This window comes from Chelonia mydas, chromosome 3 (genome assembly GCF_015237465.2).
Source record: "Chelonia mydas isolate rCheMyd1 chromosome 3, rCheMyd1.pri.v2, whole genome shotgun sequence".
Taxonomy (NCBI): Eukaryota; Metazoa; Chordata; order Testudines; family Cheloniidae; genus Chelonia; species Chelonia mydas.
The window spans coordinates 57,588,707-57,607,153 of record NC_057851.1 but is presented as its reverse complement, the minus strand read 5'-3'; the positions used below and the strand labels follow the sequence as shown (position 1 = coordinate 57,607,153).

The 18,447-nt window shown below is 45.8% G+C and overlaps 1 protein-coding gene across 18 annotated transcripts in view; it reads right to left on the bottom strand.

Annotated features, from left to right (window-relative positions):
- Positions 1 to 18,447, bottom strand: part of SENP6 (SUMO specific peptidase 6) — a 178,152-nt gene that overhangs the window by 74,232 nt on the left and 85,473 nt on the right. For 12 of the 18 annotated variants that reach the window (XM_043542530.1, XM_043542539.1, XM_037894344.2 and 9 more), the window contains one exon: positions 6,813 to 6,958. In XM_043542530.1, coding sequence (XP_043398465.1) covers positions 6,813 to 6,958 — 146 coding nt within the window. The remainder of the gene's footprint in view (positions 1 to 6,812; positions 6,959 to 18,447) is intronic. The other 6 variants (XM_043542534.1, XM_043542533.1, XM_037894347.2 and 3 more) reach the window with 1 other exon arrangement.

Here is an 18,447-nt window from a genome sequence, read left to right as displayed (position 1 = left end):
CCTCCTCCTTCACTGGGGAGGATGGCTTGGGGGTAGGCACAGGCTCTAAGTTCGGCCACTGGGTGTTCCTCCGGTGCCGGGCCCAGCGCCAACAATGCCGGCAGCCGCTGCTCCACAGCAGCAGCCAACGAGTGGATCAAGGGGGGCATTTCCATGACTGGAACACCCCAGGCGTTCCAACACTGCCACTGAGCAGACCACAGACTAGCTGCCACCGATGTTGGCTCCAATGCCCAGTCCCACTGCTGAGGCCGGGGTGACGGGCTGAAGCAGCCCTCGGTACCAGAGAAGCCCCCTTCCAGAGACCACAGAGGCTTACGAGGCCTGGGTCCGCCTCAAGACCACTGAAACCAGACACTGTGCCCCGCCCGAGGAGACTGGTGCTGATGGTGCGGTGAGTAGGTGCAGTACTGAGGAGGCGGGAAGGAGATCATTACCACGGTGCCCGTGACCCGGAATGGTGCCAGGACGATGATCTTCGGGATGGTGACCAGCATCAGTAATATGGGGACCGGTGCCTCCCTCCCAGTGAGCTGCGTTGAGATGAGGTGACCACGACCGCAGAGCCGGCGACTGATGGTAAGCCCTCGCCGATCTCGACGACGGCACTGGCGACTGACTGTGCTGAGGTGGAGAGCATGCCTTGTCTCGAGGGATCAGCAGCGCTCCTCTGCTCACTGAGGAGCCTTATCGACCAACTTGCCCCCTTGGGGAGCCTTAGACAAAGCCTGCAACAGGCAGAGGCCTGTGCTCCTTTGACACCTGGGCCTTCAAAGGCGTCCGTGCCGGCAGGGGAGTAGGTCCAGTCTCGCTCGCAGGAGACAAAGGACCTTTTGTCAGCAGACTGTCCTGACCGGGGAGGGCCAACTGTGGGGCTTTGGTGTAGGCAGGTAGCTCGGGGCCAGCTCCTTGCTCACAGCCTTCTTTGCTGATGCCGGGGAACCGTACTACTCGGCCCTTTTTTTTTTTTTTGGCACCAGCAACGTGGAGCGGTGCCAGGAGGGCCCCAGTGCCAATGGCGCACTTGGCCAATGCCGAGGTGCTGGGAGCCTCATGCCGAGATGACTTGAATGCCAGGTGGAAGGCGGACTCCAAGCCTGATGTCTCTCTCCTTCTGCGTGCAAGGCCTAAGGTTCCTACAAATGCGGCACCACTCTTTAACATGTGCTTCCCCCAGGCACTTGAGACAGATGCTGTGCGGGTCGCTAACAGGCATAGGCCTGTTACAGGAGTCGCAAGGCTTAAAGCCCGGAGACCAGAGCACAAAGTCCCTGCTGGGACCTAACTACTAACACTAAACTACCACAATTAACAGGTAATTAACACTAAAGATAACTATATACAAAGCCAAAAGGCACAAAGTCCAAAGGAAGTAACTGCAATTCCTTGACGAGCAAGGAAGGCACTCTAACCACCACGGGCAGTAAGACGGAACTGAGAGGGCACAGGGCTGGGGGCACCTGATATACTGCACCATGAGCGTGGCACTCCAGAGGGCATGACAGCCAGCCCTATGGGTACTGCTAAGGCAAAAGTCTCGGATGGCCATGATGTGGGAGCACACACACCTAGAATGGAATCAACATGAGCAAGCACTCAAAAAAGAACAGATTAATTTTTATTATATTACAGATCAATCTCAAGGAGGGCATTATCTATCTTATTAATAACTTTTATTCTCTAGTGTCTGAAACACTAAAAAGTAACTCTTGTTTACCAGATTCCTTTTGTTTTAAAATACTAACACACTGAAATATTACTACTATTTAATATGGAACACAAACATTGAGTATACAAAACACAAGTATTGTAAATTACTGGCATTTTCGGGTTTGTCAAAATATAACTGATCATGTTAAAGCATGGGAAAGGATTTAAATAATTTAGACTCTGACCTCTCATCAGAAAGAGGAGCTTACTTACTTGTAACTGGAGGTTCTTCGAGATGCCTGGTCTCTATCTCTATTCCACTGAGGATTATACGCATGCAACATGCATTTGGAGCTGGAGATTTTGAAAGTAGTAGTGTTGTTTGGCCCAAGCATGTAGTCCGCCTCATAGTTTCGTCCAAAGCGATAAAAGGCGGGGTGAATGGACCGCACCCTCAGTTCCTTCTGTACCATGAACCAAGGGGAAGGAAGGTGGGATCACAATATAGATAAGGACCACACATCTCGAAGGATCACCAGTTACATGTAAGTAACCGCTTCTTGAGTGATTGTTAATCAGCCTCAGTGGAATATAATAGAGACAAACATTACCTAGTTAGGAGGAAGGTGCAAGGAAGATGACAGAACGGTGCAGCAGAGAACAGCCACACCAAATGAGGCATCTGTCGCAGAGTCTTGCACCAAGGCGTAATGGAAAGAAATGGTATGTACTGAACTCCATGTGGCCGCCCTACATACGTCTGTAAGCAGCACGTTGCGAAGCGTGGCCATAGTGGATGCCTGTGCTCTTGTGGAGTGGACTCGTACCCAAGGGGTGGAGCCAGTCCCGATAATCGATAGAACATAATTGAAACCCACTTAGAAGTCTGCTCAGGGGAGATGGCTTGCCCCTTAATCCTCTCCATTACATCAATAAACAGTCTAGGGGACTTCCTGAATGGCCTCATCCTCTGCAGGTAAAAGGCCAGGGACCTCTGGATGTTGAGAAAGCGAAGGCACTGTTCCTCCTCGGAGGAGTGCGGCTTTGGAAAGAAAGCAGGTAAGCAATGGTTTGGTTGAGGTCAAAGCAAGGAACCGCTTTGGCAGAATCTTGGGGTGCATCTTATGGAACTTGATAAAGGGGGGTGGGGGTCCATCATCATGGCCCCCAGTTTGCCTACCCTTCTCACAGAAGTAATACCTACCAGGAAGGAGAGGAGACACAGTGAGCAAGAGGCCAGAGCTTTGAAGGACAATTTCATCAATGCCGTGAGGACAAAGTTGAAGTCCTACTCGGGAGCGATGGATTGAATGGGAGGATAAGTTCATAAGAGACCCTTCCAGAACCTTGCAGCAAAGGGGTGCATATAGACAAAAGTCTCCTCCACAGGTGGGGGTGAAAACCACTAATGGCCGCTACATGCATATTGACGGAGTTGGAGAGAGTCCCAAGGCCTTCAGCGATAGGAGATAGTCCAAAAGGAAAGGAACATCCACAGCCTCAGGAGTAAGATCCTTCTGCTGGGCCTAGGAGGCGAAATATTGCCACTTGGCTCGACTGGACTGTCTTGTGGATTTTTTCCTGCTACTTGAAAATACATCTTGTACTGCTGACAAACACTTCAGTTCTAGCGAAGATACTCATCCAAAAAATCAAGCTCTAAAGACCAGCGCCTGTGGATAGCGGTGTCTGATCCTGCCGTTGAGTTGCATGAGCAATTCCAGAAAACCCAAGAGCAGAAATGGAGGACATGCTGACATCTGGAGGAGAGAAAATGAGAACTGAAGAGGACAGTACAGGGCGATCAGGATGACCGTTGCTCTCTCCAGTCTGATCTTGAGGAGGATAAGGGACAGAAACGGTAGAAGAAGAGAGGCGTAATTTGATGTGGTCCGACCAGCGTATGACTAGGACATACGCAGAGCCCTTCCCTGGAGCAGTACTGTATGCATTTGCTGCTGGTGTGGGAGGAAAAGAGGTCCCTGGTTGGAGTTCCCCAGCAGTCAAAAATGTCATTGACCACAGAGTTGTAGTAGTTCCCAATTGTGGTTGGTCACGAATTTCCTGCTAAGAGAATCTGCAATCATGTTCTGAGTCCTCGGAAGATAAGCTGCTGACAACAGGATAGTGTGTGAGATGCACCAGTTCCACAAGCGAACCGCCTCTGTACGAAGTGCTGGCGACTTTGTGCCCCCTTGCTTGTTTAAATAGTAAACGGTGGTGGTGTCATCTAACATGATAACACCACGACGGGAGTGGATAGACGGGAGAAATGCACAACACACTCTCCTTGCTGCCCCAAGTGCATGCTGGATTCCTGAGCAGTCCAAGTTCCTTGTGTCAGGTGCTAGCCCATGTGCTGAGCGATGCATCTGTAATGACCATTGTGCATGGGGAAGACTGAAGGAAGGGTATCCTGGTGCAAACTTGAACTGGTTCTTCCACCACTGAAAACAAGGAGAGAAACTTGGGTGGGGGAAGGGGACAGAGAAGGGGACAGTCAGTAGAAGGTCCATGGAATGGTTCGTAGGAGAACAGGCTCTCTGTAGGCACAGCTGTGGGCAGCGGAAGCAGGGACAAGCGAAGGAGGTGACATACGTGCACATCGCCATGTAGCCAAAAAGGGAAAGGCAAATTCTGGCAGGAACAAAAGGACTGGAAGTCACCATAGTAATCAGTTCTAGCAGGGTCTGGAATCTGTCCTCTGGTAGGGTAAGCACATGCAGAGACCGCACTGATGCATGGCCCAATGAACTCTAAGGACTGTGTGAGGTCTAATGTCAATTTTTTCTCATTTATGCTCAGCCCCAGGGAGGAGAGCAGTAGAAGCAGCAAGGAGGTAGATGCTTGAGCCTCCTGTTTGGATCATGCTGCTAGCAGCCAGTCATCGACGTAGGGGAATATAAGGGCTGGTCTACACTACCATGGTAAATCTAGCTAACTTACGCAACTTCAGTGACGTAAATAACGTAACTGAAGTAGACGTTGTTAGATCCACTTACCGCGATAGCTACATGGCACTGTGTCAATGGGAGAGCGTCTCCTGTTGACTTCCCTTATGCTTCTTGGGGAGGTGAAGTATATGAAATCAATTGGCGAGTGCTCTTCCATCGATTTAGCGTGTTTTCACCAGACCCGCTAAAAATCGACACTCGCTGCATTGACTGCAGCAGGGCCAATCTACCGGCAAGTGTAGACATACTCTAAGGATCCCTGGCTGCTGGAGGTGGGCCACCACTACAGAGAAAACCTTGCCGAAGACCCATGGAGCAGTGACGAGTCCAAAAATAGTACAACACTGTATTGGAAGTGTCGAGAGCCTACCACGAATCTCAAGAACCATCTGTGAGTAGGATGAATATGTGGAAGTAAGCGTCTTGCATATCGAAAGCTGTAACCCACGTGCCTCTTTCTAGTGAGCATGTAATTGGTTGCAAGAATGACCATAGAAAACTTTGGCCCACGTTTGAAGTGGGTGAGATGACAGATCTAGGATTGGTCTCCATCCTCCTTTTTTCTTAGGTACCAGGAAATAAGTGGAATAGAACCCGGTGCCTCGAAAGGCCATGGGAACAGGTTCTGTCGCTCCCGTTTGAAGGAGGGCATCTATCTCTAGGGTGAGGATACTATCATGAGAGTGGTCCCAGAGACAGGATGGGGGATGTGGATGAGGTAGTATCATGAACTTGATCACATAGCTATGTCAAATGGCATCCAGAACCCAGTTGTCCATTATCACACTTCAGGCTGGTAGAAAGAGTGCTAGACATTCCCCAAAAGGGGTGGGTTGTATGTATGGTGGAATGCAAGGTGGTTGTTGGCTCTCTAAATGCACTCAGAAATATCACTTATGCAAAGACTGAGTACACAGTGCTGAAGTCTGCGCTGACGGACCAGGTGGATAGGATTGTTGGATTTTCTAATTCTTAAGAGGCGGCTCGTAGGGTTGCTCAAAAAATTGAGGAGTTCTGAACTGTTGTGCAAGGGGTGGGTGGTAGAACTTGCATTTAGGTGCTGGTGTGTATGTGTATACACACACACTCCCGCAGTGACTGCAGAGTAGCTCTGGAGTCCTTGAGGGAGTGCAGGGAATCATCAGTCTTTGGGTTGAAGAGGAGAGAGTCATTGAAAGGGAGATCGTCAGTGGTATTCTGCACCTCCCAGACAAATGCAACCACGATTCTGTTCTCATGACGATCACTGTGACCACAGAGCGTGAAGATGTGTCCACCAAATCCACCACGGCCTGGAGCATCATCCTGGCAACCAATTTACCTTCCTCTAAGATAGTATGGTATTGGGCAAGGTCCTCCTGGGGAAGTTTGTCAGCAAAGTCCACTAACTGGTCATAGTTCAGAAAGTCATTTTGCTGGTAAAGCAAGGTAACTGGAGAGCCAAAACTGAAGGCTGGCTTAAGAAAAGACCTTACAACCTACGAGGTCCAATCTCCTACCCTCCTTGTCAGTTGGGGTAGAACACAGATGTTGTTGCCTGGCCTGTTCCGTTGCTGCTTGAATAACCAGGAAATTGGGGGGTTGGGTGAGAAAAACTCAGCTCCCTTCACCAGTAAATAGCATTTCTTTTCCGCCCCCTTTTGAGGTGGGTGAACAAGTGGCTAGAGTATGCCAGACAGTGTGGGCCTGTTGGAGAATAGCATCGTTGACCAACATACCAACTATATACAAGAATAAGAGTCTTCTTTTCTGTGTTTTAGAAAGTACATTCCAAGAGATGAGAAAACAATTGAGGCTCCAAGTCCTACCACGTGGCAGTGAGAAGGAACTGAGGGCAGTCGGTCTGCCCTGCCCTTTATCACCTCAGACGAAATCAAGAATGCATGCGCAGATCCAGGGTGCATTTGCAGACCAACTGACACTACTACTTTCAAAATCTCTGGATGCATGGCACAAGCATATTACCCTCCACAGAATAAAACAGGGATCATCACTTGAAGAAATAAATATTATAAAGTACCAATATTGACCCTTTACACTTTGGATGTATCAGAGTGGTAGATAAACACATTTAAAATCACCAAAACATTCCCTTCTCAGTTACAAACACTTTTAAAACTATTTCCACTCCAAAACTTGAGCTGTGTCTTACTAATGCTACTCGTTTTTGAAGTTAAAATAGAACTTTTCATTTTGTATCTAACCCACCTCTAAGTGGGTTAAACAGTTTTTTGTAGCAGAAGAAAGAGGCAAATCAGATTGACATGAACTGCAGTGACGTTTCTGTTGTACCTTCCTCTTAATTTCAGATTCCGATTCTGATCCTGACTCTTCTGTGTTCTCCATTATACTTTCTATGGGGCGGAAAAAAAAATCAAATAAATTAACACAGAAATCAATGTATTAGCTTTAGATGCAGAAAAGATTTTTGACAGGAGTGGGCTGGAGGTATATGTTTTACACCATAGAAGAATTTGGATTGGAACCCATATTTAGTTCCTGGATCCAACTGTTATATTCTTACCTAGCCCTCCATATCACAACCAACAATGAGACCTCTTCAGCCTCTTCTGGGGTACTAGAAAATGGTGTTTGCTGGCCCCATTAACTTTTTTATTTGGCTCTTGAGCCCCTGGCAATAGTTGTATGCCTCAGATATCATAATGATCTTGTACAACTTGGTTCCATGGAGTATAAATTGATGTTATATGCAGACGATACCCCTTTGTATACATCGAAAACCAGAAACCACTATTCCAACCTTTCTATCATTAATTCAAAAATTCAGAGCAATATTTGGTTCCAAAATAAATTGGGAAAAATCAGAACCATTTCTCTGCTGTCATGTAGTTGGGCTTTTTCCATAGGCAAACTGATGCAATTAAGTACACCTCTATCCCGATATAACGCGATCCAATATAACACGAATTTGGATATAAAGCGGTAAAGCAGTGCTCCGGGTGGGGCGGGGCTGCGCACTCCGGTGGATCAAAGCAAGTTCGATATAACGAGATTTCACCTATAATGTGGTGAGACTTTTGGTAGGACAGCGTTATATCGGGGGAGAGGTATACCTCAATATATAAGTACCAAGAAACATTAATACATTTATCTTCAGTAGTTTAGAATCCGTACTCTGTCAAATAACTAGTTATATAAATAGGTGGCATCTACTCTGCCTCAGCCTGTAGGGAACGGTTAGTACAATAAAAATGAATATTCTGCCTAGACTACTATATATTCTATCTATATCTCTCTGTCTAATTTTAGAAAATTTAACAACATTGTTAGAGCCCTTCTGTGGGTCCCCAGTCAATCAATGCCCAGGACTATTACTTTAACTCCAGCTCCCTATAGCCAAAAGGTGGGTTTGCGCTCCCAGACCTGTAAAATTACTATTGTGCTTTTATCATGTTACAAATGTCAAACTGGTTCTAGCATTCTAATACACTTATATCTATAGAGGAGGAAGCTGAAAGGGTATTAATGCATCCAGTTCCTCTTATGGAGCTCCTGGGTGCTCCCTTTTGTCCAATGGACAAAAATAAGGTGCCTATAGTGGTGGCTGCGAAGACAGTCTGGACTATCCTAGCTAAGAGGTACCAATTTCATCCTCACCACAAAGTACCTATCAAGTGTAACCCAAACTTGCAAACTGGGGGGAAAAAAACCTATAATTACAAAGAACTAGCTGAGGAAGGGCATGAAACAGATTTCCCAATTAGTCAAAGATAAAGGCTCTTTTCTCTTTTCGAAACACTAAAGAAACCATATGACCTGCCACCCTCACTATAGTGGCCGTCCTTACAACTAACACACGTGCTAATGTACCAGTTTGGTCTGGATGCCCTAGGATTGTCACAGGCCCCAGAGCTACTGGGGACCTTGGAAATGCTTCATAATCTCCCCAAGCCTATGTCCACTATGTATGCTTTACTAACAAAGACAAATTCCAGCGGTCTGGAGTTCTCGTGAAAACGTAGAAAGGGGAGTTATCACAGCCCGTAAAAGAACCCCAGTGGCAGACCATATATGTTAAAAATGCTTCTGTGGATCTCAGGCTACACCCAATACAGCAAAAGATTCTATTCAGAATATTGTCGATGCCACAAAGGTTGAGCAAGATAGGGGTCTTGTCCTCTGATGTTTGTTGGCACTGTAATAAAGAAAAAGGAACCCTGATACATACGCTATGAGACTGTCCAACAGTCAGGCAGCTGTGGAAAGAGGTGAGCACAAGAGTGAAAATAGTGCTTGGTTTCATCAACCAAATCTTAGCTGAAAGTTATATCGTAGGTTCTGTACCTACTACACTGGGAGTAACTCCATCACAAAAACTTGGGTTCTTGAGGACTGTAACGACTACCAACTGCATAATTTTACAAAAATGGAGAAGTAGGCTTATGCCCAGAATATAGCAATGCCATTTGGACCTGTATGAATTAGCAGTGAAAGAAAGAAGAGCATATAGACATGGAGAGCAATTATATGAATTTGAAGACATCTGGACTCCATTTCTTGATACATTTGGATAAAGAATGCTGAGATAGATCAGGTGGAAAAAAAGTCTGGTATTCTGTGAGCTATCAGCTTTTTCCCTTTCTTCCTCCCCATATCCACCTTCCCTTTTTTGACTATTTGTTTATGTCTCTTTTTTTATTGTTATCCCCAACATATTATGATGTTTGTGTAATAGTCTGATTTATCGTGCCATTCAGCCATATCTACATGGCTGACTGGCATGATAAAACGTATGAATGGTTAAGTGACAACTCTGCTAGTTAAGTAAAAGTTAAAAACCACTGTAACCAATAGACATAATACCCAATCAAGTTCCAACTACACAGAGGAACAGCAAATGATTAGGGTCCTACCAAATTCATGGTCCATTTTGGTCAATTTCATAGGATTTTTAAAATTGTAAATTTCATGATTTCAGCTATTTAAATCTCAAAATTTAAGAGTGTTGTAATTATAGGGGTCCTGACCCAAATAGGAGTTGGAGGCGGGGGGGCGTTACTGCTACCCTTACTTCTGCACTGCTGTTGGCGGCAGTGCTGCCCTTAGAGCTGAGCAGCTGGAGAGTGGCGGCTGCTGGCTAGGAACCCAGCTCTGAAACCAGAGCTACTGCCAGCAGCAGCAGTGCAGAAGGATGGCATGCTATGGTATTGCCACCCTTACTCCTGCTCTGCTGCTGGCAGGGTGCTGCCTTCAGAGCTGGGCGCCTGGCCAACAGTCAGCACTGTCCAGCCACCCAGCTCTGAAAAAGTAAGGATGGCAATACTGCAACCCCCCTAAAATAATAGTGTGACCCCCCCACTACAACTCCCTTTTGAACCCAGACCCTGGATTTCAGAAACACTGGTCTTCCCCATGAAAACTGTATACTATAGGGTAAAAGCACACAAAGACTAGATTTCACGGGGAGGGATCAGATTTCACGGTCCATGATGCGTTTTTCATGGCCGTGAATTTGGTAGGGCCCTACTAATGATCTTATAAATAAAGGATAAAAAACGCACACCAAAAGAAAAATGTTGAACTTTTTGTTTTAGAAATCAGCCACCATTTGCCGACTCCCATTTTATTAAGGGAGCTCGGGTGTGCCTCAGTGAAATCTGTAATTGTAATGTTATTTCCTAGCAGGCGACCTTGTCTTGCTAACTTGCTAACCTTGCTAACTTCACTCCACACCAGAAGAACCCAGTCTCTGGCAATGGAAACTCTGCCAGAAATAAAGAAAAGGAAGTAGTAAAGGACTCCTATAGCTTCTGCTTTACCATGAAAAGCTCAGAGCCAACACAACCTCCCAAATGGCAGGCAAGGATGTGGTGATGATTTCCATAGGAAATTTGCTAATTGGAGCACTTACTTGGAACAACTGTGGAATACCAAGGGTTTGTCTTAATAGGGAGTTTTTCCACTGGTACAAACCCAGTGTACATGTAATGCGTTGGTATAAGCTATTCCTGCGCAAGCCCTACTTTACAATGGTGGAGCTCATCTATACTGGGGGAGCTGCACTAGCATAGCTACACTGGTACAAAAAATCCTTAATGCAAAAAAAGCCCTAGTTTACAATGTTTTCAGATAGGCTATTCTTTTTAGGGATACTTTGCACAATGTTGCAAAAATAAAAGGAGTACCTGTGGCACTTCAGATGCATCCGATGAAGTGAGCTGTAGCTCACGAAAGCTTATGCTCAAATAAATTGGTTAGTCCCTAAGGTGCCACTAGTACTCCTTTTATTTTTGCGAATACAGACTAACACGGCTGCTACTCTGAAACCTGTTGTAAAAACAGTGGCTTCTCATTTAAAGATTTTTAATAAAAGTGTGCAAACTACATTTAATTATAATATTTTATTTTACATTAGAACTTCCTTTTAGGGCTACACTATTTAAAATAGATATACATGCCATTTAAACAACGTATTGATTGTCCCATTCTCCCTCCCACCTGCATCTCCCTGACAACTACAAGGATCATTGACTCTTACATTTAGAGAAGGATCTATTTTCACTCAAGAAATAATTAGACTTGAAGAGGATTCTATTCATATACAGAATTTAAAGTTAAAAATGGTTACATATTTCAGTTAATACTAACATAAAATGAGAAATAAATTCCAGCAGAATCATTAGGACACTGTTGATTGGGTAAAAAACATTATCTCAGGTTCTCTTTTGATCATCTGGATCCCTACCAAGGAAACTCAATACTTTCAATACACTATTATTATACATTTGTATTACCACATTACCTCTGAGTCCTGGACTTGGACCAGAACCCCACAGACCTAAGTATTGTATAAAACAGAACAAAAAAAAGATGATCCCTGCCCCAGAGAGCTTATAATGTAAGAAAAGAGACAGAAGACAGGCCAATAGGGGTGTACAAGGAAACAATACTGATCAGCATGGTAGGCAGAAGTCTCAGCACACCAACAGCCTAACTTAATTTTTTTTTTTGTAGTTTTAAGGAAGGCTTGAATGAGGATGAGTTAGCTTTACAGGTGTTCATGGGGAGCTCCTCCTAAGCACGAGGGGGAGCACAGAGAAAGCACAAAGGTGCTTGTTTGAAAATTTAATGACTGGGCGATAGAGACTGGCATTATTGGCTGACTGGAGGTGGGCATCAACCTCTTAACAGTGAATAAGATGTGATAGATAGGCCCCTCATAGCCTGTCCCCACCCTTCAAAGTGAAGACAAGTGGCTTATATTTGACGCAATAGAGGGGGAAGCTGGTGGAGGGATGCATAGAGGGGGGTGACATGGCCAAAGCAATGGGCTAGGACAATAGATTCTCGAACTATGGGTCAGGACCGCAAAGTTGTTCACGGCCCTGTTTTAATGGGGTCACCAGGGCTGGCGTTAGATTTGCTGGGGCCCAGGGCCGACACCCAATCCCCACTGCCTGGGGCCGAAGCCAGAGATCGTAAGTTCTGGGTGGCTGGGCTCAGGTTACAAGCCCCTTGCCCCGGGCTGAAGCCCTTGGTTTTCAGCTTTGGCCAGCTCGCCCACCCAGGGCGGTGGGACTTGGGCTTTGCCCCCCCCCCCCCACCACCACCACTTAGGTGGGCTCAGGCTTCAGTACCCCCTCCTGGGGTCATGTAGTAATTTTTGTTGTCAGAAGGGAGTCACAGTGCAATGAAGTTTGAAAACCGCTGGGCTAGGACAATAACCTTTGCAAAAGCATTTGAATGGATATGACTGGGGCAAGACTGCATTTGTCAAGGCCAAAGAAAAAAATTGCAGTAATTAAGAGATGAGGTAATAGCCTGGACAACAGTTTCAGAACTGAGGAATAATAGGAAAGGCTGTATTTTAAAGATGTTATGCAGAAAGTATCGGCAAGATTTAGACAGCATGGGTAGGTCCAGGTCCGAGTCAAAGATGACACCCAGGTTATGGGACTGAGCGACAGGCAGGATGATAGTGTTGCCCACAGTGTTTGAGATAGGAGGTAGCATAGACGGCTGGACAGGAGAGGGAAAGAAGGGGTTACTCACCTTATGCAGTAACTCTAGTTTCTCTAGAGTTGTCCCACTATAGGTGTATCCAAGTCCCTATGCCTCTCCTCAGAGATTTTAGGTAGCCATGTCTGTTTGGACCATACATGTGCTGTCCTGGTCTCATGCCTTGCCTCGAGGTTACCTAGTACTGAGCAGGCAAACCGTCTTCAGTTCCTTCTCTTATTAAGAGCTCTGAAGTAGATAGCGTTGGGGTGTGGGAAAGTGAGTCATGAAGCACCCAAAGGGACATGCATCTCGAATAACCACAGTTACTGCACAAGGTAAGTAACCTCCTCTTCTCTGAGCAATGTCTCTACAGGTTGCTCCACTTTAGGGGACTCTACAGCAGTATCCCGATGGAGGGTTGGAGCTTCAAAGTAGAGTCTAGTACTGATGATAAAAACCATGGATCCAAACATAGAATCTGATGTCAAGTCATAGGTAATCACAGAATATTCCGCAAAAGTATAAACAGATGTCCAAGTTGCTGCTCTGCATATTTCTGTGATGGGACCGTTTTACATGAAGGCTATAGCGATGGAAATGGATCTCCTGGAATGAGTTTGAACTGCAGATGGAAGTTGAAGATTGAGGGTGTAATAGCAATATATAATGCAGTTCAATATCCATCTAAAGCAGAGGTGCGCAAACTACAGCCTGTGGGCCACATCTGGCCCACAGGACCATCCTGCCCAGCCCTTGAGCTCTTGGCCGGGGAGGCTAGCCCCTGGCCCCTCCCCTGCTGTCCCCCCCTCCTCCACAGCCTCAGTGCGCCGTGCCGCCAGCGCTCTGGGCGGTGGAGCTGCGAGTTTCTGCCGGGAAGTGCAGCGGCGTGGCTGGCTCTGGTCGGGTAGCACGGCTGCCAGTCCTGCTGCTCTGAGAAGCATGGTAAGAAGGCGCAGAGCCGGGGGGTTGGATAAGGGGCAGGGGCCCCGTAGGCAAGTCAGGGGACAGGGGGCGGTTGGATGGGGTCAAGGGGCGGTCAGGAGACAGGTAGTGGGGGGGGATGGACAGGTGTAGGAGTCCTGGGGGGGCCTGTCGGGGGCGAGGGTGTGGATAGGGGGCAGGGCAGTCAGGGGATGGGGGTTGGACAGGAGGTGAGGTCCTGGGGGGAGCGGTTAGGGGTGGGGGGTCCCGGGAGGGGGCGGTCAGGGGACAAGGAGCAGGGGGGTTGGCTGTGTCAGGAGTTCTTAGGGGGGCAATCAGGGGGCGGGAAGTGGGAGGGGGCAGATAAGGGGCAGGGGCCAGGCTGTTTGGGGAGGCACAGCCTTCCCTACCCAGCCCTCCATACAGTTTCAGAACCCCGACGTGGCCCTCAGGCCAAAAAGTTTGCCTACCCCTGATCTAGAAAGCCTTTGATATGAGATTGAGGATCCTTTAGACCAGGGGTGGCCAACCTGTGGCTCCAGAGCTACATGTGGCTCTTCAGAAGTTAATATGCGGCTCCTTGTATAGGTGTCGACTCTGGGGGTGGAGCTACAGGTGCCAACTTTCCAGTGTGCCGTGTGGTGCTCACTGCTTAACTCTTGGCTCTGCCATAGGCCCTGCCCCCACTCCACCCCTTCCTGCCCCCTCCCCTGAGCCTGCCATGCCCTCACTCCTCCCCACAGCCTCCTGCACACCATGAAACAGCTGATCAGGAGGTGTGGGGAGAAAGCGAGAGGCACTGATCAGTGGGCGGGAGGCACTGGGGTGGGGAGCTGATGGGGGGGCTGCTGACATATTACTGTGGCTCTTTGGCAATGTACATTGGTAAGTTCTGACTCCTTCTCAAGCTCAGGTTGGCCACCCCTGCTTTAGACCTCTCTGCAATTAAAAAGAACAGTCTAGGAGATTTTCTGAAGTATTTTGTTCTATCCAAATAGAACGCTAAAGCTCTCCTGATAGAGCGTACGTAATATTGCTTCTCTTTTATCATGGTATGGCTTTGGCAAGAAAGTTGGGATGTGAATAAGTTTGTTGATATGGAAAGCAGGGAATATTTTGGGACCAACTTTGGGTGTGGTCTCAGTGTGACCGTAACACTATAAAAAAAAAAAAAAAAAAAAAAAGGTGAAAGGTGGGTTGCCATTCCCCAAATAGCTGAGACAAGGTGATGGCTATTAGGAATGCTATTTTCGTAGTTAGATATATAAGCAAGCATGTGACCGTGGGTTCAAAATGAGGCTTTGTAAGGCACTTAAGGATCAGGTTAAGGTCCCTTGTTGGTGTAGGATATCTGAGTTGTGGGAAGAAATTACCCAGACCCTTGAGGAATCTTTTTGTTTTAGGATGAGTGAATAAGGAGTAGCCATCTATATTATGATGAAAAGGCAGTTATGGTTGCGAGTTATACCTTTACTGAATTTAGAGATAATCCTGACTTTTTTAGACCTAGGATATAGTCTAGTACTAGCAAAAGGGGAGAGCATGCAGTGGTAACATGTTTTGAGCCACACCAGATTTGGAATCTTTTCCACATCTGCATATACTTGTAACAAGTCATTTTTCTGTTATGTAATAGCACTTCTTACACATCCTCTGAACAGGACACCTCTATGCTTTCAAATGATTGACGAATCAGTCAAAGAACCTATAAATTGGGATGGTGGATCTGTTCAGTGTTCTGAGAGAGGAAATGAGGAAGGGGCTGAAGAGTGATTGATGGGCTAATCACTAACTGAGTAAGTTTGTCTTGGCCACATGGGAACTATAAGAATAACTTTTGCTTGCTCTTATCCTATCTTGAGCATGACCTTCGATATGACAGGAATTGGAGGAGAGGTGTAAAGGAAACCTGTGTTCCAGTAAAAGATTAAGGCATCTCCTAGCAAATGATGTCCCAAACCAGCTGTGGAGAAGTACTGGGAGCAATTTTTGGTTTTGGTCGTGACAAATCTATTTTTGGGACCCCGCAATGCCAAAATACGTTGTGGAGAACAACAAAGGTACATTTCCTATTCATGTTCCTGCAAGAACGTTCTGGTAAGGGTGTCTGCTGTGGTAGTCTGCACACCCAGCAGGTAGGCTGCTGCTATGATGCTGTGCTGAATGCACCAATTCCACAGTTTTACTGCCTCTGCGCAAAAGGATAGTGATCTTGCTCTTTCCTGGTGGTTTATTTAGAACACACATGCTATGCTATCTGTCATGACTTTTATACATTTGCCCCTTGATCAATGGTAGGAAATATGCACAAGCATTCCTGACTGCTCTGAGCTCCAATAAGTTTGTAAGGGGGACCATTTGCCTTAAATTGTGTGACTGTCTAGATGATAAAAATGCATCTGTTGTCAGTATCAATGTTGGAGGTTGCTGCATGAATGGGAGCCCTGTGCACATATGCTGGGGATCTTTCTACCATTCAAGAGAGTCTTCGACCATCGAAGGCATCTACAGTAGTTTGTTCAATCTATCCCTGTTTGGTGTACTGTTTTGAGCCATGCCTGAAGGAAAAGCATATGGAGCCTTGTGAGACTTATCGTAAAGGTGCCTGCCACCATGTGCCCGAGTAGTTGAAAGTAGTGTGTGGCCAAGATCTGGGGGCTGATCTGAATCGTGTTAGACAGTTAGGGTGTTGAACCTGTGTAGTGAGAGAAAGGCTTTGGACTTCACCACATCAAGATAGCCTCCTATGAATTCTAGATGTTGCACTAGAGTCAGAGTCGATTTTTAGTGTTCAGTTGTAGTCCCAACCGCGTGAATACATAGTCTTTTGCGTGGCTAATAGGGCATTGAAGGATTGTGCCTGGATACAGATATATCATGATTCCTGATTTGTGAAGATGGGCTGCTCTCACAGATAGGACCTTCCTCCAAGGTGGCTTCAAGTCCAAAAGACTTTGTAGTTACAGAACCAGATTGGGAATTGGGAACACAGATCAGGATTCTAGTCCAAATCCTTTTCATGGTATTGGTCGCTCCATCTCAAAGAAGGATATTGCAAAATCAGCCAGGACTCAGAGATGACACATATTAGGAGCATGGAAAAACTCAGATATGAGCGAACACTGAAAAGACAGATTCATTACGTTAGAGTTTAGAAAGGAGAAATGAGAGAGGATGTGAAAAGACATAAAAGTAGTGAATGGTAAGATGATGGATCAGGAGCTTCTACTCTTTCCTTCTTAAGAACAAGTGGTCATTCAGTGAAACGGAAAGGTGGTAAATTCATATTTCATTACAGAAAATACTCTCTCACACTTAGCATAATTAGATGGCAGAACTCATTGCCACAGAATTTCACTGAGGCCGAGAACTTAGCAAGAGAGTCAAACAGAGACTGGACATTTATATGAAGAATACCCCAAACTGTAACAGTAAATACTAAGAATTTTTAGAAGGGATATAAAACTTCATGTTAAAGAACCCTAACCAATTCCTAACTATTAAGAATCAGGAGGATGCACCCCTTGAGGGTGATCACCAGAGATATGTCTATTGTCGGTATCTGAAGCATGTGGTGCTGGTCACTATTGGAGACAAGATACTGGGCTATACAGACCAGTGGTCTGATGCAGTATGGCAATTCCTGCATTACTATGTAAACAATCCCTGCCCTAAAGTGCTTACTGTAAGAATATTCCCAATGTGGGCCAGAGAATTCAAGCTGCTGTCAGGACAAGTCTCATTTGACTGAACATTTGTGTGGGTGGGTGGGGTTAAAGTACAGGACACAATACTTAAATCCACTGATCTTTCAAGTCTTAATATAGCACTCCTCTGTCAACAAATTTGTGTCTTTGAATGGGATTTTAATTCATCTGGTCAGTCTTCCGAGACTTCACTCCATATACTGTACTATCTTCCTCCTCCCCTTTATCTCCAAGCTTCTGAGTGCTCTTTCCCTTCCTGGCAGATAGGAAGTTCTGGCAGCAAATGACCAACACCCTTCAATTTGAATCTATTCTCTTTTCTCCAGCAAACCATTCTCACCCAGGTCTCTGACAAACTCTTCTTAGCCAAACTGAAAGGGCACATCTTGATTCTTCTGGATTTATCCAGCACTTTTGACATTCAAGTATCTGACACTCCTCCTTTTCCTCTTTTCTCATATTTTACAACTCCTGGTTTCTCTTTCTGCATTTCCCTTTAATATTATCCATCCGTTAAGAAGCATCATGATATCTGTTACACTCAGTCTCAGGACACTAAACATATACACCACCATGCACAAAAAGTAAATCATTGAGAAATACAAAGCTTTTTAAAGAGTTACCAGCCATAAAATATGTAGTTTTTCAGAAAAGTGTGCATATTTAGGAAGTAAAACAATCATCTTTTCTCAGCTCTAAGTTTGCTTAGCTATAGCTAATAAGTTTTACATTAACTCCATGTAGATAACTTGAAATATAAATTGCAAGGTCTACTGACTCTTGAAGTGTTAGTACGCCTAGGTTTTTCTGTTTCTTGAATTAACTTATAAAACATTTTCAAGGCATGAAAAAAATACTTTAACAATAGTTACTATTAGTCTGGATTCTCTTCCTCATTGAGTAGCATCCAGCCTTTTCAGCCTGTGGGCTGAACATTATTTCAAAAAGTTTAAGGGGCCACAACCAATACTTAATGGTATATACTCTGCCCTGTTGTACTCCCATTAAGTTGACTATGCAGTGCAAATGGAACCAACACCTGACAGTTCCCTACTGAGAATTCCCCCGATATGAGGTACTCCACATCAGGTACAGAGACAGGTCTAACCACCAGCTCCCACATCACATTCCCTTCACCCCCTAAGTTGGAGGGGTGAGTCAAAAATGGAGAGGGAACATGGCTGAAGTGCACTGTACCCAAACTCATCCCAGCTGGCATATGGTCCCTAAGAGTCAGCTGGTGATAGAGCAGC